The sequence below is a fragment of the Petromyzon marinus genome, chromosome 4 (genome assembly GCF_048934315.1).
Source record: "Petromyzon marinus isolate PM22_M1 ecotype Great Lakes invasive population chromosome 4, UKy_Petmar_22M1.pri1.0, whole genome shotgun sequence".
Classification (NCBI taxonomy): Eukaryota; Metazoa; Chordata; class Hyperoartia; order Petromyzontiformes; family Petromyzontidae; genus Petromyzon; species Petromyzon marinus.
The window spans coordinates 7,847,457-7,870,444 of NC_133670.1; the positions used below are offsets into that span (position 1 = coordinate 7,847,457).

The following is a 22,988-nucleotide window of genomic DNA, read 5'->3' on the forward strand; positions in this document are numbered from 1 at the left end:
GACAACTGGGTGAAAGTGTTGTGGTCAGATGAGACCAAAATGGAGCTCTTTGGCATCAACTCAACTCGCCGTGTTTGGAGGAGGAGGAATGCTGCCTATGACCCCAAGAACACCATCCCCACCGTCAAATATGGAGGTGGAAACATTATGCTTTGGGGGTGTTTTTCTGCTAAGGAGACAGGAAAACTTCACCGCATCAAAGGGACGATGGATGGGGCCATGTACCGTCAAATCTTGGGTGAGAACCTCCTTCCCTCAGCCAGGGCATTGAAAATGGGTCGTGGATGGGTATTCCAGCATGACAATGACCCAAAACGCACGGCCAAGGCAACAAAGGAGTGGCTCAAGAAGAAGCACATTAAGGTCCTGGAGTGGCCTAGCCAGTCTCCAGACCTTAATCCCATAGAAAATCTGTGGAGGGAGCTGAAGGTTCGAGTTGCCAAACGTCAGCCTCGAAACCTTAATCACTTGGTGAAGATCTGCAAAGAGGAGTGGGACAAAATCCCTCCTGAGATGTGTGCAAACCTGGTGGCCAACTACAAGAAACGTCTGACCTCTGTGATTGCCAACAAGGGTTTTGCCACCAAGTACTAAGTCATGTTTTGCAGAGGGGTCCAATACATATTTCCCTCATTAAAATGCAAATCAATTTATAACATTTTTGACATGCGTTTTTCTGGATTTTTTTGTTGTTATTCTGTCTCTCACTGTTCAAATAAACCCACCATTAAAATTATAGACTGATCATTTCTTTGCCAGTGGGCAAACGTACAAAATCAGCAGGGGATCAAATACTTTTTTTCCCCTCACTGTATGTGCATATGTTGAATTTATTTCGCATGGCACGTTGCCAACCCTGACTATTGGAATACGGGATGTGCATAGGCGGGTGGCTACGTACGGTACGAAAGAAGCTGAACATAGCTCTCCCTGGCAACACGAGCTATTGGTTTTCTAAGGAATGTGGCATTTAAAACGCTGGTTCCGGGACTACCGATGGGGATGATCATTGCGCAACACTCATATTTAATAATCATCCTCGCTACTTTTGGGAACAGACGCCTGCGAGCATCTCAGAAATGTAATCGCTGAAATGGGGAGGGATGCGGGGGTCGCAGGGTGGGGCCGGGGCTAAGGGGTGGGGGGGGGGGCACACATGGAAGCCCACAATTTAAATTAAACCCCTCATCATAATCCATTAGCTCTGCCACCAGCACGAAGATATCTAACGCAATCAAGCAATTTATTACCCGGTGTCGTGTTCGCTTCCCTTGCGAAAACACGTGTTAATCTTGGCTGATGAATGCATTGCCGTGGGCGGCAGCGGGGGGGAGAGGGGTTGGGTACATGAGGTGGAAGGGGGAGGCAGTTGTTGGCTTAAGTGGGGGATTGAAGGGAGAGGCGAGGTTTGGAAGAGGGATGATGCAAGAGCAATTAATTACAGAGAAGTTGCTGCTCATAGGGCCCATGTTTAGAAGATGCTATCCATAGCGCCAAGCCAGACTTTACCGATGGTTATGCTTTCGGTAAACTGCCGCTGCTTCCTGTGCAAAGTCAATGAGTCTGCGTGCTCAACTGACACCTGGGGCAAGTGCTCGTTGGTGCAGTGCTGGTGTGCCCATATGTATGTACGCATGTTGAACTTCCTTCGCATCGTATGTAGCCAACCGTGCTAATTGGAGGCGTGGGAGCAGGAAAACAAATTAAATACAAAAAGCAGTTCTGAAGAAATTAGTTTTCAATATAGCCGGTGGTACAGAGTCAATAGTCCTGTGGTAGGAGTGAGCGTATTCAAAGGACAACTGCCATTGACTTGTCACAAAGTGTTGCTTATTTTATCGAACCCAGTTGGATGATTATAGTCCACAATGGGGTATGGTGAGGATTTGAACTGGTCAGCCGGGATTTGAACTCGCAACAAAGCTGCGAGTGGAATGTTCTCACCTCATGGCCAGTCAGCCAAACACGCTGCTTGCTGCTAGGTCGCGTTGACTCCCTCAACTCAAGGACTTAAACTGTTCATTGGTATGTGCATATTGACCTCTGTAGATTATATCTACATTCGCTATTTTTCTGCGTGTAGTTTAAGTGTTCTCCCCTCTTCCGACACTCCATTTTCCTCCCGCACGCAAAACATTTCAAATAAAATTGCTCTTTTGTCGAACATCAATTTTTTTACAAAGCGCAGGCAGAAGTTTGCCAGCCGAATGCTAATTTGAGGATTTCCACTGCAGATGTTATCAACATAAAAAAGGCCAAAGATCACCCATGCAGCTTGTACAGAGTGGAGGAGGCAATGTGCTGTTACTAGGCACCCATTAACCCCGGGGGGTGGTACACAACGTGGCGGTGTGGCGAGGTCTAACTCGACCCGGTGATTTTTGTCAAACCAGTGCCAATGATCATGCATCGCACAAGTACTCATCGCACGAGTACCCATTCAAAGACCGCGATTACTTCGGGGTGACCCAGGACAGGGGCTGGTGATCGCATCGCTAATCAAGAAATGCCATAGCCTTGGAAGTGAACCGGATTGTAGTGCAGTGTGTTTTTCTCAAACAGCGGACGAACTTACAAATATGCACACACAAAGGTCTTCCCCCTCTAGTTATAGACCATAGGGGGGGCAGGTGCTATTATCCTAGCAATATACAATGTAAAGACAAGAGATCCCATGAATAGCCTATATAGACTTTTGGGGAAACTTCTCTCAGAGAGCAACGATTAAGGCCTGCAGGGCGCACGAGGGGATGGATTGGCTAGCATCACGCTTGGCTGCCTTTGCCTTCCAAATTCTGATGTTTACACTGCACACCAAGTACTCATTTAGGCCGAGTTAACCCATGGAAAGTCCAAAAAATCATCCTCGGAGGTTCGCTGCAGCGAGGTCACCGGGTTTGTAGCGCAGCGTGTTAACCGCTATGCCACGGCTCCACCCATTTGGGTGTGTGTACAATGAACACACACACACACACATGTACGCACAAGACAAACACACACACACACGCATTGACCACACGCAGAGCATGCAGCTACACATGCTGCAAAGCTGCCCCCATCCGTCGTAAGAGAGACCCCCACCCCCCCCCCCCCCCCGGCTGAATGGCCAGCACAGTAAGGATTACAATTGACGCAAGCGGTGTCCGGGAACGTAAATAAGCAGTGGAATGCACGGTTCCCACAGCAAGCTGTGGAGCGTGGGGGGGGGGGGTACAGGGGAGGCCACACACCTGGCCGTGCATGTCCCCGGGCGGTTTGCCAGGCTCAAACTTGACGGCCAGGCCAAGGTCGGCAACGCACGCTGTCAGGTCGCTCTTGAGCAGCACATTCTTGCTCTTGAAATCCCTGCAGAGAGAGGTGCGGGGAGGGGCAAGGGAGGCGAAGCTTTTTTTTTTTGTTTAAACCACTTCGCCTGAAGCGCCTACTCACTTCGCACAGCCAATGCTTTACTATTCACTGGAAGAAATGTTCTCCGTTCTTTTCCATTGAGACGGATTTCAAAACGACGAAGGCTCACTTTCATTGACGCCAATTTGCAGACATCGAGAATAATCGCTCGCCGTCGGAATGAATATGATGCGTAGCTCATGACGAGCATAAATAATTGGTGGACAGCCTCACATGTGGTCATAAAAGTGAGAATAGAAATCGGTTTGAGAGTTCAAATGTAATGCTTTTGTGTTATTTTACAAAAATTCGAGTGCTCCAGCCAGAGACATCTGGCCAGATTATAGGACAAACAAAGTGACTAAGAAAAGCATCGCATATCTATGGGGACTTTTAACCAGTATGCAAAATGATGAAGATTAAGAAGAGGTTTCACCCTTTCGTAATTTTGGATACTGGAAGAAAAAGGTCCCATAGATATAACTGCTCGACCTGAGCTGTAAGTGTTCTGATACGTGCATTGTCTTTGTACTGTTCGTCTTTTGACGTTCTCTGGTCTAACAGTGGTAGTGAGACAAGGCCATACAGAAGGCCATCTCAGGTGTAGGCCAATCAGTTTTTAAGACAATGCAAGTATATCATCAAAGCACATTTGTTTGCATGTTTTGCTACAAGTTTGTGTGGTTAATGCAGACTTGACGCCATGCAAAAAGCTTCACGTATATAAGTTAATAAAGAAAGAGATGATGGTAAGATGGTAGTAAGTAAATTTGGAGTGCAGTAACCGACATCAGAAGCTCCGAACACATTTATATTCATGATTGCCAATTAGAGATTCGATCTGCAAAAATACAATTTTAACGATGTGGAAAAGATGACAAAAGGCAGCCCTCGGGACAAGACGGACATGAATGTGACAACCATCTCGGGCAGGGAAAGCAGCTTTAACTTGGAGCAATCTTAATTAAACGTCATTCACTGTTATCTTTGAGCAGCGGTAATAGTAATTTAGTTTTTTTTTTTACTGAAAACGAGGCACATGAAACTAACTAGGGTCCTATTGTTCCGTGTTTCTAATCGGTGATAAGTGTAAAAAAATAGCGCAATCAAATATTTAACTTCTCTGCCAGAGCATGAAGAGCACTAGGACGGTCAGAACGGTTTACGTAAGACTTTTGCACCAAACGCAACATTGTACTGAGCTGCTTAATATTGGAAATAAAACTTCAAAACACATTTTATGGACGTATCTACTGTACATTCCACGATTGTATCAAAATATAATTTAAGACCAGGAGCAAGCGAGGGCTTTACCATTCTGGCGAATTGCCCAATGATGCTGGATGTAATTACCAGCGAAACGTCGTACTCAAATTTTAAATGATGTTGATTCACTCTTCAACACACCGGTGGGCTAAAGTAGTGAACTATTTGTCCTTTGTAAACGTGACACTTTTTTACTGTTTGGCCGTGTCGGGTGGTGGAGGGTTACGACACATTTATAAATAACGCGATCTAACCCAAAACCTTTATTATGAATAATATTGGTCGCGAAAGCCTACGTGTTAAACTGAATATAATTTTTATCCAGGAATGGTTTTGTGAATATCAAGACTCTTTTTCAGGAGGGTCCTGTATTTGGACATTGGGCCCATTCTTTTTTTTAATGAGTTACGCAAGGAGGAGGAAACCAGAGTATTGGAAAGGAATAATGCTCAATATCCACACGTATAGACAGTCCACAATCTATTATTCTGTATTGTCCACTGCATCACACCCAAGTGTGGCTATTGTACCGAGGCTCCCTCAAGGCCATGCGGGAAGGCGTGTGCCACAGTTTGGCGCCAGCTATGATATAGAGGGCAAGTGTCACTACAGTTCTCTGTGGTGTGTACAATGTATTTATAAACAATGGCAATACGCCTCTTAAAATAACATTAAGGCTGAGCCGCTTGCGCTTCCGAGATTCAGCGGTGAACGGGACCACCCCTGCAACTTACAGACGTTTCAGAACAGGAAAGGGGTCAAAAAGAATCATGCTCAAACAAATATCTCTTGGAGATCCTCGGGTAAAAATACCATCGTCCTATGCTGGGGACCAGTCTCTCTAACAACCACTACTGACCCATATGGGGCCGGTGGGGATGATGGGCTGAGTCAACCAATAGCTAGGCTTGAACTCAGGCATGTTGGGGTCAAGCAGCCAGAGGAGAAATATGTACATATTATGTTTAGAAAATGCATTAAAAACTACTTTGAGGAAATTTGCAAACAACAAACATGACTGTCCAGCCATAAAGTCCCATGTGTGGCCATTGTACTTTCTGAAATATTAACTTGCGACCTTTCAATTGAGTTGGCCAACACTGCCACCACACCACCACCCAGCCAGCTAAGTGTAAAAAAAACACAAATCAAGACTGAAGACATCACTTCAGCCCAGTGAGGTCACTCCAGGCAAAGTGAGACATGCAATTGTGATTCCTATTGGTTCTAAAAAAATCTAAAATATTTTTTTCCCAACGACAACAACAAAGCTCAGTGACAACGTCCTAATTCCAAAAGTTTCTTGCAATTTCTGGAATTCCAGCGTTCAATTATAACAGTGGCCGTACAACCTTCCAGCATGCAGCCTACAATGTACCGCGTGTGCGTTGTCACCGTGAGCGACCGAGCGATCGAGCGAGAGATGTGGGAGACAGCGGCACCTGTGAGCGATGGCCGGCTTGAGGTCGGGGCCCTCCTCGTGCAGGAAGGAGAGTCCGCGTGCCATCGTCTCGGCTATGTGGCACAGCTCGCTCCACGTCACCACGTTGCCCTTGAGGTAGTCGCCCACCGAGCCCTGAGACGGCAACGGAGGAGGCCGGATCACCGCGGGGAACACGGCGACAACGGCGATGGCGGCACCCGAAACAACGAAACGCATGCAGACAAGAGCTCTGTGCGTCCCTCGCTTTCGTTTCATTTCCCTTCTTGCTCCCGCTGCACGTAAAACAATCATCATCATTGACCTGCTTCCGTTCCTCCCTTAAAACAACCCCCCATCACTTCTCCCCCTAGCCCATAATGCTACTGCTACTCCCTGCCTCCGCCCTCCAGCTACGACCAGCCCCACCCCAACCCTTCCCGCCTGTTCTCCTGTCGCAATAGCTACACCACCACTTTGGTTAACCCTGCTCTTTATTTCAATCACTATCATCTTATGCACAATTTAATCATTGCTGTAAAGGGCCTTGGTAATAAGGCACTGCTATACTACACTACTTTTATTTTACCAGGTAAGGTCCAATGAGCTATAGCGCTCTTTTTCAGAAGTGACCTGGCCACAAATAATAGCTCAACGAAGTGGCTCATTACGCGAAATTTACAGCAGCCAAATACTCTAAACGCGTGTTGATTTTAAATGTGGACGGAAAAACAAGAGGATCCAGAGAAAAATCCACGCGACCACGGGGAGATATACAGCAGCCATCAGGGCCAGGATCGAACCCACGACCTCCTGCATACCGGTCGACAGAGTTAACATCTCGCCCACGCTATATAAATCTCGCCAAGGTAAGACGAGCGGTGGCCACCTTTTTGGCCGCGCATCACCTTGTGCTGAAAGAGGGTGATGATCCAGAACTCGAAGTCCAGGCCCGTACCACGCCTCTCAGCCGCCAGGAACTGCAGCAGGTTCTCGTGCTTCATGCCGGCCGCGGTGAACATGGCCACTTCGTTCTGCCACGATGCCTTGTGCTGTGGGGGGAATAACGCCCGTGCATTGGGGGAAGAAAAAAAAAAGCAAAGCGACCGTTAGCAACGAAGCGGTGTAAGTGCACGTCAAAACTCTTTAGAGGTTAACTTACCTTAACGATCTACTTAACCAGGTAAGGCCCACTGTGCTATATAGCTCTTTTTCAGAAATGTCCTGGCCACAAATGACAGCCCAATAAAGTGGCCTATCATGCAGCAGCAGCCAAACACTATAAATTCATGTTTCGAAATGTTGAAGGAAAAACCGGACCCGGAGAAAAATCCACGGGACCAAAGGGAGAACATGCAAACTCCAAATATACATGCGTCAGGGTTGGGATCGAACCTACGACCTCCTGTACATCAGGCGAGGTAATACATTTGGTCTACTTCTACATCTTTGTGCCCTGTTGTCGGGACGTTTATTAAGGTTATATCTTCAGCATATAGTGCATTGACAGGCTGATTGTAAGCTGCACGGCTTCATCTGAAATACTCTCGGATGCTAACACTGTACGGTTAATTCCTGCAGTTACGAAGAATCCCACTTCTCCGTAAATACGCTCATCATTTCTTTCCTCTTACAGAAAATGTTGCCATAATTCAAATGTGGAGCCGTTTCTTCTCATCCTGAGGCCAACTTTGCCCCCCCAATTGAATTCTCCCCCAAATTCCATCTCGGGTGGGGCTCACTCGAACGTGCGCAATGTGGCCGTTACAGAATCATTCTCACAAGCGACCAAAGCGACATCACATTGTGTCAGGGAATGGCCCCAGAAGACAATACCAAGGAACTACCTTTGATAGTCGCTTCAGTTGACCCACAGATTCCACATTCGCTCATGCCTCTTGAATAGAGCTTTTCTGCAATTCCCTCTCTAGTGTTGTATTTATTGTTGATGCAAGGCCAAACATTCCAAAACATCTGATTCAAATACAATATTTCATGCAATCATCAGTTACCGGACTAAGACCATTGATACGACATACCCAGCGACCTGGTTTATTCGTTGGGCGGGTGCCCAGGCTTGAACCCTGGTCTCAGTGGTGTTGGCTTAATCCTGATCGTTCAACGCTTAACAACAAGCCATAGAATGCTTATATGGGATTGCCTGTGGGTGCTGTATAACCAGCCGTATAATTGCCCTCCTAAGTGACTCGTGCTATAGAGCAATGAGGACCCTTACCTTACGCAGCAATTTAACAAACAGCCCTTGAGGCGACGCTACAATTGATGTGGCAGCGCGGGAGTGAATTATGCAGACAGATCCACTCGCACAATTTTATGATCATGCGATCATAAAGGGAGACGACCATTACAAAACACACTCTCTCATGTTATTAATTTCGTGGTCACTTTACTGTTTTACCCGTTTCACTTTCCCTCTGCAACAAATAACGCAACACACTCAGAATTGTTCAAATAGCCCCATTTAACACAACAAGAACAACAAAGTCATTAATGAAAGGCAACTGATGAGTTTTATTACTTTAAAAAAAATCTAGCAAAATCAAGAGCAAATATTAAATGGTAAATTTGCAAAATCTTTGACCTCAGAATTCGCCCCGGGCCACACTAAGGCAGAAAACGAACGACGTATTTTTCGCGTTGTGAGGCGCATGTTGAGGGTCATCGGGCCACCTCTCCTGTACTTCACAACTTCACACCGAGCTCAAGTCACGACGATGGCGGTTGGTTTATAATAATTGTGGCAAAATAGAGCCAAATGAGATGGTTTACAATCGCAGCGAAAGGGGGTTCTCGGACGAGGAGAGCCCGGTATTCCTCACAACGACCTTGACACCGCTGCCAGAGTGGCAGACCATTTATTTATTTAGCAGCTCAAGCTGAAGAGGGGAAAAAAAGCAATGAAATATAACTAAGCGTGACCCTTTTTATTTGTTATTTTATACTACACTCATTCCTTTAAATCGGGGCTGCAATGCAATTAGTGAAACGCTGCTGCCAGTCACGTGCACAGTGACACGGGTTTATCGCGAAGCTGACAATGCTATATCCATGCCCAGGTCACACGCGCGAAAGATGTGAGCGCAACGCGTGGAAATATTAGTTCTTCTTTCGTTTTATTCGATTGGCTTGCACCGCAAATATTTATTTATTTAGTTATATTGCACACCCCCCGCTTATTAACTCTACGGCACAGCCAATCACGAGTAATTGTAATGGGCAATGAACGGCTCGACAACTCAACGCGTCTCCGCGCTCCAATCGGCACAAGCATGGTGCTCATCACCGCGACACGTGCCCCCTGAACCGGGTGGCGGAATTTCGCTCTGCGACTTTCCCACAAAGCAAGAAGCTACTTCATACAACTGTACAAAATACCGTTCGCTGACCGTAGTTACCCACGTGTAATTAACACCTGCAATGGAATAATTTTCATGACTCAAACAAGAAATGAAAAAAAACTTCCCCCCCCGCCCCCACCCACTGTGTGACCCTTTGATATAGGAAGCCCTGAGCTAATGGTCAAATTGCACATTTGTAGAGCAATTAACCGAGGCCTCTATCCATACGGTGGCCAATGCCACCTCCAGCACGAAGTGCGACCATTTTATTGACGCATTGGAGCTGAAGGGCTGGGCTGACCCCCCGACCTGCATGTGACCTTGCGACCTTCCGAACGACGGCTGAGCACTCTAAACGACGGCGCTTACCTCGGTATCAGATAACAATCGGCTATTGCATTAAAAAGTGCATGGTGGCCAATTAATTTGTTGCTCACCCCCCCCCCCCAAAAAAAGCCCAGAGTGTGATTTTGTCCTCACGGATGGGCTGACAAGCTCGGCAGACAGCTCACTCGACACAGAAGCAAGTCATCACATGGGCTCGATGGTTAAATTATTTCAGTGTTTCACTTCTTTGTCCACTGAATAAAATGTACAATAGATGTTGCAATCGAAAAGTGAAAGGCAGAAGAAAAATAAAGAAACGATTTTTTTTTTTTGCTAATAAAAGCATGCCCAACGCGATGAATCTGACACCAGAGACCCCCATGTGAAAGTGTTGACAAGAAGCAGGCCGATGCTTCTCATCGTTACAATCAATTAAGTAAATGTGTTCAATCACCCAGAATGTTAGCGTGGTGCTAACTCAGTACACTTTGATTACCACCGAAAGCAACGAAGCCGCTTCGATGGGCGTTACAAGTAAGCGCATGGGGAGTCTGTATTAGAGCACAAAAGTCCGCACATGGTCACTTGTTCTGTCCTGTGCGAGCTCATGAACAAATGTGCGTGAGCTGATGAATGACAACACACGAGCTCAAGAAACGCATACATGCCAACTCTGCCCCAATCTAAGCGATATTTAAACCCTTCCCTGCACACCTATGTTGAAAGCCATATACTGCTCTGAAAGCCTATGAATAAAATCATACAGCTCAATAATATTTCGAGTTAAATCGCTATATTAAACTAAACTAAAACTATTTTTATTTTACAAGCTAAGGCCCACTGAGCGATGCAGCTCTTTTTCAGAAGCCGCATATGATAGCCCGACGAAGTGGCTTATCACGTCGAAATTTAACATCGGCCAAATACGCTTTGGTAATATAATCAGAACGCTGCAAAAGCGTTAATAAATATAGATAAAAAAAACAACGAGCCTGTCACTTCAATCAGCAGTGGGATTGGCGCCATCACCCGCACCTCGGGGGGGAAAACTTTGACGGCGACTTCCTGGCCGGGCAGCTGGGCACGGTAGACGCAGCCGAATCGCCCGCGGGCCTGCAGCTCCAACAGTTGCAGAGGCTTGAGGCCCAGGAGGGGAGAGGCGGGGGCCGCCTCCACATCCTGCCCCCGCGGTCACACGAACGCACACGAAACACCACGCTGGTCAGGCTCCACATACACAGCTAGCCGCACGGCACATAGATTCAACACAGAAGACAATGATCCCGCCCGCCCCTTATAGCATCAACAGACTGTTGGGGCAAGTGCTGTTAGCGAGTACCACCTAGGAAGGCCGTTTACGGCAAACGAGGGTGTTTTGTGGCCAGCACCAAGCCCGGCCGCCTTCGGCTCCACAATGGCGATATTTGCACATCCCACCAGGTACTCATTTGAGGCTGATTCGACCTGGGGGAGGCCCAAGACCAATTAAAATAATCGTTACCTGTGTTAGCCATGAGCGGGAATCGAACTCTGGTAGGCGGGTTCGGAGCGCAGTGCGCTAACAGTTGCACTACCGTTCCCCACATAGATCAACGCACACACACACACAAAATATCCCCCTGTTTAGCCTCATGAGCATGGGAGGCAGGGCAAGCACCGTTCACGAGCAAACTATTATTACAGGCATGACACACAAGAGGATGGAGCGACCAGTACCACTGGCGTGCACGGTTGAGAATTCAACTCAGCTCACCGGGATCATAATACAGTGCACAAAATACAAGGCCACCACTCGCAATGGCCAACTACAAACTGAAAACAAGAGCTTTAAATCTAGAATTGAAAACAGACTGTTTACAGTTTGTTGTGGCTTTGCTCTCCAACACACCAGTGTGCTGTACTAGTAACGAATTGACATGTTCTGTTTACGTGACAAACCTTACTAATTGGCTGTGTCGAGTGGTGGCGGGTTTAACGACACATTTATATATTTACGTAATTTAACCCAAAAAACCTGTATTATGGATAATATTGGTCGCAAAGGCCTATGTGTTAAACTGTAAACGACTGTCTGAGCCGTTAGTGAGCATCTATGAAGGCCAGTTACGGCGCACGAGCACTTGGTTTCATCAGCACCGGCGCTGACGTTTCCACAATGCACCAGGTACTCGTTTAAGGCTGTGTTGACCTAAGGGAGGCCAAGGGTTGGTTCACATACCAATTGCCACTTATGTTAGCTGTGGCAGGGAATTGAAGCCAGGTCACCGGGTTCGCAACACAGCGTACTATCCACCACGCAACTGCTGCCTTCAACCACACACGCGCACGCCTGCATAATCACGCACACATTCCAGTTGCAGCTTTCAAGGAAAACCAGTCTGGCAACAACCGCCCATCAACACGGGCGAATGAATGCACATGGGTCCTCTCATTCACAACATTTTATTTCACCACCTGTGCAGTGGAAGCAGAGGCAGTGAGGAGCACCCCCCCCCCATTCAGTTACTCGGGTTGCCACCCATCCTGGTTTCTCTTTAGAGGTCCATAACCCTGGGAAATCTGCAAGTCTTTTCCTGGCGCAGTAAAAAAAAGTTATTTTTTTTTGTCAGCTACGTAACAATATAACAATATGCTACTCAATACGATGCATTTCGACGTATTCTCCCTCCACTGGAACTGCGAGATATTCTGCGTCGGTACAACTGGTACACTGCCGCGACATATCCCTCTTCCCACGACTATCCATCTGTTTGTTGTTGTATCTCAAGAGAGGTGGACACGCCCATCGGTTGCCCCACAAGGCGCCGCACGTGGGCGCGGCGCAACCCCCCAGGGTGGCCGTGCGTGCCCACCTCCTGCGTGGGCACCTCGTGGTGGGCGTAGGGCAGCCCGTGGTGCCGGTAGAGCCAGAACGCGAGCAGCAGCAGCAGAGAGACGCCCAGCAGCGGCACCATGGTGTACAGCAGCACGTTGCCCAGCTGGGACGGCTCCGGAGGCTTCTTGGAATCTGGAGACAGCAAAGCGGCCCCTGAGTCGGCGCCCAGGCGCGACGTGCTGTAATGTTCACCGCGACGGTACAGCAGCAGCGGCGGCGGCAGCAGGCAGCAGCGTGAAACAACGCAATTGCAATAATAATAATAATATCGTTAATTATTTGGTGGTGCTACTGGTGCTGCGCTGACAGCGGGATGCACAAGCGCAGTTAACAGAAAACTCAACACACCCGTCGATAACACTGTGGCCTTAACAGGATACAATATATAACAGGCGACGCTTCGGGCAATGGGACATTGTTGGAGATGGATCATCGGGGGTGGGGGAATTCTCCACACAAATGGGAAACGTGTAGTTTTTTTTCAGTTGTTCTGTCTGGCTCTCCGATGGGTTTTTGTTCAGTTCCTGAAGAAGCCACCAGCATGTGGAGCAAAACGTCGGACATCATGTTCAACAGCGCAAGGTACAACCTGAAAACGCATCACAGAGCAAATGTGCTTAGGAGCCCAAGCATCTTCCTGCTGAGGTGAGCATGAATGAGGTAGTCTTAAAATACCACGTTCCAATTGAAGGGAGCAGTCGCCCTATAATAGGACAACTACTGCTGACTGCCTACAGTGGTGTGAATTGCATCAACCCTGGAATGACGATGAGACATTTAAATAAGTATGTGGCTAATAGATTAATAGGTGGACCACTGAGCACTCTGAGCACGAGTGCAAGTCATATCGCACCATCTCTTCTGGCCTCATCCTTCGCAGCCTGGACACCAGGCCTGAGGATGGGAGGGGGCGCCAGGCTCAAGGGCGGCTATGTGTTGCGGCTCTGAGCATTAGAAACGGTGCGAGCGTACGCATCTGAAAAACACGAAAATCCACTCGACACGCCGTCACGCTGGCCGAGTGGTCATGCGGTGGAACCTGCTGCAATGTTTGACAGTTGGGTTGACATCTCTCCTAGTTTTCCCACGATCGTCGTGCGTTTGATTATGTAGCTGCTCTGGGAAATCTGTAAGTCTTCTCGGGAGATGACAAGTCCCAGTTTTTGTCAGTTTCATAACAATACACCGCTCAAGACAATTTATTTACATATTGCTCTCCCCTCTTCTGGAATTGTGTGTTGGTTCATTAAAACGCCCCCCCCCCCCACCGCTGAACTGCTGGATGTGGTGGGGGAAAAAAAAAAGTGTTGTTATTAAGCTTAACACTCTAGTACGGAGTTCTGTTAAAACATTTGCGCATCAAATCCCATAAATAAACATCAATGAAGGTTTCTCATGGGGTTGGTCACATGCTTGGATGTGATGCAGAACCGACACGTGTTTACACCCCGCAGGGCAAGCTACTGTTAACATCTCGGTTGAGTCGATTTCTTAGTGCTGGGCAAGAGGGGAATCTGTCAAACTTGGGGGCATGCCGGCGACTGCCGATGGAAACAGGTTGCGAGAATAGAGCCACTCTGTTGGCTTGGGTCTAGTTTCACTCGGTCATGTTTGATGTTTGATCTTGATTTGGTGCTTTCGTGACTGCAGGAATTACTCTTTGGTTTTTTCGGTAAAGTCACGTAGAAATAATAAATCAACCAGACCATGCGTTAATTGTGTTTTAACCGACCGTCTGTGTTGCTTTATATAGTTTCATAATTTTTGCTAAACCCTGTTTGATTTAGTGTGCTCCTCCGCCTCCCTCTGTGTCCCCTGATGTGTCTGTGTTAATTCTGTACCTGATGATGATTGCTTGTGTTGCAATCGAAACGTCGTATGCTATTATATTATTTTATTTTCATTATTTCTACGTGACTTCACCGAAAAAAACCAAAGAGTTGATGTTTGATGTTTACAGAGTGGACGTATGATCATAAATTTGTGGGCTCCATTTGATCCAAAATAAATACGGCATTTCATGTTGGGGCTCCCTGAAACTCGGAGACGGAAGTCTGTGCTTAGTTTGCAGCAGTCGTAGTGTCCGTCACTCGTCATGTTTTTTTTTCCTTCGCAGATTTTGGCCTCTGTACATGAAGGGGGGAAAAAAAAACCGACACGTATTATTCAACTGCAGTTTGGTGGCATTGTTCATATTTTGGTGGTATTCCTCGTGAGTCTGTGATGGGAATAATGTTTTATCCTCATGAAGGCAAAGAAAAATGTAACGTAAAATGTAGCTTGGTTCGGCTAATGCAATAGAGAGGGCAGCTCTGGATGCATTTCCGTATTCGGATTTCATTTTAACGGACAGTTTAAGTTAATCACCAAATGATGCAATAAAATGTAGTTACAAAATCGATGTTACAGGGCAATTAAACGGTGGAAATTATTAGGGTTTTTTACGTCCCAGTTAACCTCTAACGTTAACGTGGAATCAACAAATAATTAAGGGGAGTTGAATCTACTTTCCCAGACACTTACGAGATACCGCTGTTGTAAACGGCCCGGCTATCTCCACCAGACGATAACTGCGACAATGAAACATATAAATCTGATGCAATTACTGCAGCAATAAAAATGTAAAGGGTTAAAGAAACTCGCCGGTTTTACCCGGCGCCAAGGAGCACGAGAAAGTGGCTCAACACTGCTGCCGACTTAGTAACTGATGCCAATTCGACATTTCGATGACGAGCAATAGGTTACAGCCTGACAGCCAGTGTTGGTTGTGGTGCAGTGGTCAGAGCACCATGCACCCGTGGGCCAGAAGGCTTTGAGTTCAATTTACGGTTGGGAGTCATCCCATAAAGAGTCCAGGTGCTATGGTCACTGTGCGAATGGGTTATCATGTAACTCTCGTTTTCCTCACCCTATGAGGAATTGTTTGAACAGGGTGAGAAAAAAAACCCTCCTTTAAAAGTACCATGGGACTCACAGAATGGTTTCTTGGATAATAAATAACGTAATTTCCATTGGCAATACTAAACACCACACAAATCAAAGTTAATTTACATGCATGAACTCAAGAAGGATGCTATTCATTTAATCAGTAAACTAAATCAAGTGTATTTACATGACTAAATGGGCCTTCTGGACCATTATTTTCCAGGATTTGCCAAAACAAGGCAAACTCTTGACCCGGTTGACATTCCCAAATCACATCAACAGAGAGCAACACACAATCGACAGATATTGCAGCACTGCACTTTTAATTTCCACTCCACCCTGCTGATGGCACTCGGATAAGTAAACATTGGTCCTGAAATTACCTTGTTTACGCAAATAAGACTGGAGAACCCGCAGCCAATCTCGACTGTTTCACGCGTCTCAATGCGCTTGGTTCATCTCCACATTAACCAAAGGCTACAACGAGGGCTCTGAAGCAATCGGGACGTACCGCGGGATCCTAACGTGAAGTGTCGATCACGCGGTATATCACGTACGGGCCGTCTCCTCGCACAGCCTGCAGCCCGGCAGGTATGCGGGGAGTTCCACAAGTCTACGCGATCCACCAATCCAACGATACGTTGATAATGTACATTCGCGTACGATGCTGCGAATGAAACGTACGAATGTGGTGGTGGTGGGTGGGGGGGGGAGTAAAAAACACCAAACGTTTCTGCCAGGTGCTGCTTCTGTGTGGCATCCTGCTGTGTTAATCTGTACAGGATCGCGGCTGGTTGTCCGATTTGAAAAGGGGTTTTGGGAAATGGGAATACAACTCTGGGAGTGCGTTTGCACACACGCACCACGTGGACGTGCGAATAATCGCAGGACGATAATCGTGGTGGTCCTCGGCAGACAGGTGGCGCCTCGAGATGGTTCTCTATCCAGAGGAGGGCGCTATGAACCCAAATAGATAGCGTCATCGGTGCCAAAAGCTCCTCAAAGGTGCGACGACGCATTTCTTATACGACGTAAATCAAAGCGATTTACAGGGTAGGCGGAGGCGAATGCCGAGGTGACAGATACGAGAAAGCACGGACGATGCTGTCATCCACGTGAGTGTGGCTTGAGGTGCGGGAAATCAGGTCACGGTATTAACCAAGTGATGGCGTATTTGTAAAACGACGTAAAAAGGGGGGAGAGCGTAAATCGGTGTCTAACCGTACTCATTAACTAATAGCACCTCCGACGAGCATAACTGGCAATGTACGGTGCGAAATAAGTGAAACATACGTACAGTGGTACCTCGGTATACGTCGTTAATTCGTTCCAGAAGGTAGGAGGACTTATACCCAAAATGACGAATACCAAACGAATTTTTCCCATAAGAAAGAGGGAAAGAAAATAATCCGTTCCAGAGTATAAGAAATTATATTTTATATGGCATATTATACATTAATGGGGTTGTATAAACTAACTTAGACACTAATTATTACTAAAATGCATACATAAATTATAATAAATGTATACATAAATTAAAATAAATGCACAAATAGATAAAAATAAATTGAGATAAAAATAAAATTTAACGTCACTTTACCTTGCTGAGAGGAGTTGATAGCCTACGAGGATGGTGGTGAGGAAGGGGACGAGATGTTATTTTTTGGAAGGAGGGTCCCCTTCCATTAAAACTTCAGGAAGCTGAAATTCTGGGGGGGGGTTTTTCCTCTCTTTTTCTTTTCTGTCTTTTTTTAACTTGACTTGGACCTTGTTGAAGCTCACCAGGTTTGAGTTTGACTAAAAACCTGTCCATTAAAGTTTTTGTCTTCTTCTAAGAATGTTCCTCAAGTGTGACATTGTCTGGTCATTCCACACAACACTGTTACGGCTTGTTAGAGCCGTAACAGTATTGTGTACGCGGGTACTGTACGTGGTGACTCATCCCGACCCACACAAGTTCTAGCAAGCGAGGCGTCGTATCCCAAGCAAGACGTCGTATCCCAAGACATTTTTTTTCTCGTCAAAACACGACGTGTACCGAATTCGACGTATTCCAAAGCGGTCGCATACCGAGGTATGACTGTACGTACAATTGGCGCTGCGGTCAGACGTTCACGGGTTCAAACATCTGGTTGACTCAATTCTACTTTCCGCTTTCGAGAAAATGAGTGCCACTTTGCAGGAACTAATATCGGTTTTGTTTGGAGAGACTGGCCACCACCAAGGAACGTGCAATTTCCACCACTGGCGGGCAGCGCTTCCAGCTGCGATGACCACTGCTACCCACACTCTTTAAAGCAGAAAGACACAAAATGGATGTTCTGATAAGGTGATGTAAAACATAATGATGATGACAAAAGCACTCAACAGTACGAGTGCGATCGTCACAATTTCATGGTTGCGATGTAGCACACAGATGGTGTAACGGCAAGGCTCCCAATCGTGAGCTCATCAAGTTCACATCCCGCCCAGGGTTCACCGAGCCCAACACCAAAATCATTCTCATTAATCGGTCTCTTTAAACTGCCGATGCCTGGTAAAGCTTTCCAACCTGGTAGGAAGTCATTTTTGGTTGCCTTGTGGAAAACAGTCCCTTCCATGGGAACATGGAATTGCCACCAGTGGCTCAGGCCAACCGATGAAGATGAGTATTGCCCAAAAGCTCACTTGAGGTCATGCACGCCAACTTTCTTCGGGTGAATGTATTAACCCTGCCAAAGGGACTTGGTAGAAAAATGAGCAGCTTCCAGAGTCATCTTCCATCTCTACAGACCTTCATCGCCGATTTTGCAAGAGGACATCAGGCTTTATCCGGGACAACAGAAGCGTGGAGACGGTGACCGTTGATAACAACGGCTCTTGACCATAACGTTCTGCAGTGCTTCTGTGTGTCCCACCGCAAGCCTGCAAGTGGCCCTCTGCTACCAAAGCCTCAAAAAACCCAAGCGGCATTTTGTTTCCCGCTGCCACCCATGCAACGTTAAGAGCCTACAATGCGGCACGCGCCGTGTACAAGCGCAATATCATGCGTCGACAGCAACCAGCTTCATCAAGTCATATTGGGTCTCTCCGTAGTCAAACAAGCGTTGTTGGGTGGCGTTCGCCTCTGTTGGCGGACGTTGCGCCAGTATTGGAAATTCCACAGTCCAGTGGCAGGGACCAGTCTCTCCAAAGGGCAACCACCGATGACTTCTCACACAGGCACTCATATTATTGACTCGAGGGGACATTGAATGTGCCAAGCCGAGACAGGCAACATCTCACAAGTTAGGTAGCATTAATATGCCATTCCATTATCTACACATAATATTATAATATGATAATTATAGCGAGTTATTTATCGAGAAAAATCCTTCAAAGTCTCAGGATTCTATCAGGCAAGGGGCTGCTTGTGATATTTGTTTAATGGGAGCATGTGGGAGGAAATTAGAGCAGAGAGAGAAAATCTATTCACACAAGCGGTTAGCATGTAACGTCACTCAGAAATGTTAATGAACCTCTTCCATGTACCACTCTTTACAGACACTGTGCCCCCCCAGTGAGTTGGAAGCTCACACACACATGATCTCAACATGATTCATCAACCCTACATATCATGAAGCAGATATTTGATCAGTTATGATTTATCCTGACTTAAAGCTTTCGTGACTGCAGGTCCCGTAGATAGAAAAATAATAAAATAAAATCATATTCAGGCGGACTGCTGTATTTTTTCACCTGAAGACGATTGCCTGTGTTGCGATCGAAACGTCGTGATTTTTTAAATTATTTTTCTATCTACATGACTTTACCGAAAGACCCAAAGTGTATGATTTATCCTCCCCCGACCCATCGTTTTGCCCCAGCAAAACTGCAGTCGCATAAATAAGCAATGCCTAGACCGGGAATAAACACAGGTCACCAATGTCCAATGGAAAAGCCAAAGATAAAGAGGCCCCTATTAATGACACATGCATGAGTCACAGAGCGAAAACAAACAAAGGGGTCACTGTGCAGCCCGGCGCATGATTCGGAGAGGGAAGGGCCGGTGGCCAGCATCACCAGCCTCTCACAAGGACCTCACGGATACTTCTGCCTCAATGAATACGACAAATGTTCCATGCTACATTCAATAAGGAAACAACTTTGACTTTAAGTTGAATGCGCAATAACCCTTCAGTATGGATAATTTGGTGAAAAACAAAACAGTAACCTTATTTCACAAATTGTATAGTCGCACAGCACTGGTTACTGGGGGTGTCCTTAGATACGTTCAGCTTGGCAGAGGTCTATTAATGCCATCAATTATATCCCGTAATGGATATGTGGGAGCTTGGGGTCACAGAGTTGCCCAGGATTTGTATATGCTAAACTAAAACTATTTTTATTTTACCAGGAAAGGCCCATTTAGCTATTAAGCTATTTTTTCAGAAGCGACCTGGCACATAAATGATAGCTCAACTAAAAGTGGTTTGTCGTTGTGTGGAAATTTATAACAGCCAAATACTCTAAACCAGCGGTCCCCAACCTTTTCGGCACCAGGGACCGGTTTCGTGGAAGACAAATTTTTCCCGGACCGGGGTGGGGGGGGGGGGGTCATCATTGGGTCTTTACCCCCTTTTCAAAGAAGCCCTCCAGCGACATTTGTTTTTTACTCACTTTGGCTACTAGGGGGTTAGCTCGTGGGCTTACCAAAACTGTGACTGAGACGAGTGCGCAGTGCGGGAAAAAGGTGCGGACGGAAGTGGTAAATAATAAAATAATGGGGGCGGGCCACGTGCGGACTCACCGCTCACCTCCTTGCGTGCGGCCCGGTTCCTAACAGGCCACGGACCGGTACCGGTATGCGGCCCGGGGGTTGGGGACCCCTGCTCTAAATGCGTGATTATAAATACGGCGGGAAAAAAACAAGAGGACCCCGAGGAAAATCCACACAAGCACGAGGAGAACATGCACACTCCACATGCACAAGCATCAGGATCGAACCCATGACCTCCGGTATACCAGGCGAGGTAGTTAACATCTCACCGCCATGGCACCCCATTCTACCCAAGGAAAAAAAGAGCCTTGCTTCAGTTGTTTTTTTTGCGAACTGGAAAGGACACCCCCACGCGCTGAAAATAACAGTTGAGCATTCACAATAAAATCACGAGAACTTCACGTGATACGTTTCATGCAAATGGAGCAACAATTTCTGCTCATTTCCATAGCCAGTTGTGGAAATTCCACATTCCAATGGTGGGCGTAAGTTTGTTCATGATGACGACGACGATGGCAACCGTGATTTATTCCCCAACAGAGTGTTATTTAATTCATCGACCCCTGAAAAACGATGGAGTAAGTCGATGCCTTGGGGGACTACAACTCCTGGACCTTTCCAACCATGAGTCAAGTGCTCTTACCACAGTGTCAACCTGTCGAACATGTGAAACACAGCAGCAATACAACTGGGACGATGATCCACGAAGCAATACGATACTAAACCTTCCAAACGTCTAGCATAAATACTTCTGAAACCGATGAACTGCAACCGTGCATTGAACACATTAATATAATGCTCTCTGTAAAAAAACAAATATTTTTGTATTTTGGGCAAAGTTACTGGGGGGGGGGGGAAAGGTGCGACGACTGAAAAGTACATCTGAAACAGTTTCAAAACGCATTCAACAACAGGGCTGGCACATTCGACGTGAACATATCAACAACGTTCGGCTCTGGATTTTCGTTGCCTGTACGCAGAATTCTGAGAGAGCGATCGCCACTTGCGGTCCAAATGGCATGCGCGCTGGCTCGATTCGAATTGAACGGGTCCTTCCACGCCCCTCCCGTGCCAATTTTACTCTCCAGTAACATTTGCTGTAAAGCGTGACAGCGAGGGGGACAGTGGCGGTTGTATTGCACAGCGTGTGGCACAGCGTAACTCTGTCGGATCAATGGTGTCCAACTCGCAAGTGGGGTTCGACTGCACGAGCACATTGTAGAAAGCCTGGAGCGATGACTACGACTGAGAATGCATAGCCACGCATCAAATGTCAGCCGTCTCCACACTCCAAAGAGCAACGGATTATGCTCATCTCCCTAGGGGGCCCCCTGCGTCAGCATTACAAATTTCACATTTCAACTGAATGTACTTCGGGGAGAGCTGACAATAATAACTTAGTAAATTTGGTACTGGTGAGATTGTTCTTATCGGGCGAGGCTATCACGAAGGAAGGCGCTGTGTTTCACGAGGCGATATTGCCGTGTGCAAAGCCGACCGAGTAATTTGAAAGGCCCTTTATCAAATTCGGCAGATTTGGACCATGAATCCAGCACACAACGGCCCACTTTTACTTCGAACGACGTCACAAGGATCTTTGACGTCCGCCGTGAAGCAGATGGGGTGCATTTTTACAGTTAATACGCGCCGCAGTAGGCCTGCCCAATTCGAACCGTGAACTTCGGTGTTCGCAGGAGACTTCGGCGTCAACGTTGCTTCAGGGAGCTCAATAAATAAACAGACATGCGTTCAACAATTACAACGGCCACATCGTAATCACACGCAAAAGATAAATTGACCCTTTGCTCGACAAACATTTGAGAAAGCTGTTAGGCAAGAGGAGGATGTTACCTCTATTCCAAAAAGTAAACGTTGGGCTTTGGCATCGTGAAGTTACCGCACGCGTGGCATTACCTTCAATGGGGAGCTGAAACGAGGGCTGGTACTTGAAGTTTCCGTTGCAGAAATCTCCGTTGCAGCAACAGAAAAACACCATCGGGTTTTCGGTGGTCTCCACACACTCCGTCCTAGAGACACGCGCATGCCCACACACAAGACGGCAGCGCCTCGCTGAGCCGCGGGCACACGAGGGTGTAGTTGTGGCCACTATCATGCCCAGACATATCTGCCTCCCTGGTGGCTCTCCGCAGAAATCGCGCCAATTACTTAGGACAGTTTCAAACGCCACACCGCCACTGCGGATGTGCACGGCTGGGAATTGAACCCAGATTGCCGGTATCTCGCAGTACAGAGCGCTTACCAACACTTGCATCGTTTCTCCTCGACACAAACGCAGGCTACATTCGCGCTGAGTAATACCTTTTGAGCGAATTTGCTGCTGTGTGCATCTGAAATTCGACAACAATAAAATGGCAGTCTTTTTGTGCACAAAAACCTGCTTCTAGTAATTTCGTGGACCTAAAGACTAATTGTTGTGCGTGCACGAATATGGGTTTTTGAAATATGAGATAGTTGATTTGGGACAATCACACAAGAGCAGAATTTAAAATAATTACATCACTTTCCAGAAATTGTCACACTTTGCTTATTTAGTTTCATTCATGAGATTTAAAAACTCAGCAGTCCTAGGAACATGTACAAACAAAACGTATAATTTAAATCGCTCATTGGAGGGGTTTAGTGCACCAGGAATTTCGAGGTAGAATTAAACGGAGACAATGCCTCCATAAC

At 46.8% G+C, this 22,988-nt stretch overlaps 1 protein-coding gene across 3 annotated transcripts in view; it reads right to left on the minus strand.

Moving 5' to 3' along the window:
• LOC116938784 (activin receptor type-2B-like) overlaps positions 1 to 22,988 on the minus strand; it is a 79,476-nt gene that overhangs the window by 13,419 nt on the left and 43,069 nt on the right. Inside the window, exons 3-8 of one of the 3 annotated variants that reach the window (XM_032946408.2) lie at positions 22,212 to 22,324; positions 12,612 to 12,766; positions 10,795 to 10,938; positions 6,982 to 7,125; positions 6,096 to 6,229; positions 3,231 to 3,345 (exon numbers count right to left, since the gene is read on the minus strand). In XM_032946408.2, coding sequence (XP_032802299.2) covers positions 3,231 to 3,345; positions 6,096 to 6,229; positions 6,982 to 7,125; positions 10,795 to 10,938; positions 12,612 to 12,766; positions 22,212 to 22,324 — 805 coding nt within the window. Of the gene's footprint in view, positions 1 to 3,230; positions 3,346 to 6,095; positions 6,230 to 6,981; positions 7,126 to 10,794; positions 10,939 to 12,611; positions 12,788 to 22,211; positions 22,325 to 22,988 lie in introns of all 3 variants that reach the window. The other 2 variants (XM_032946407.2, XM_032946406.2) reach the window with 2 other exon arrangements.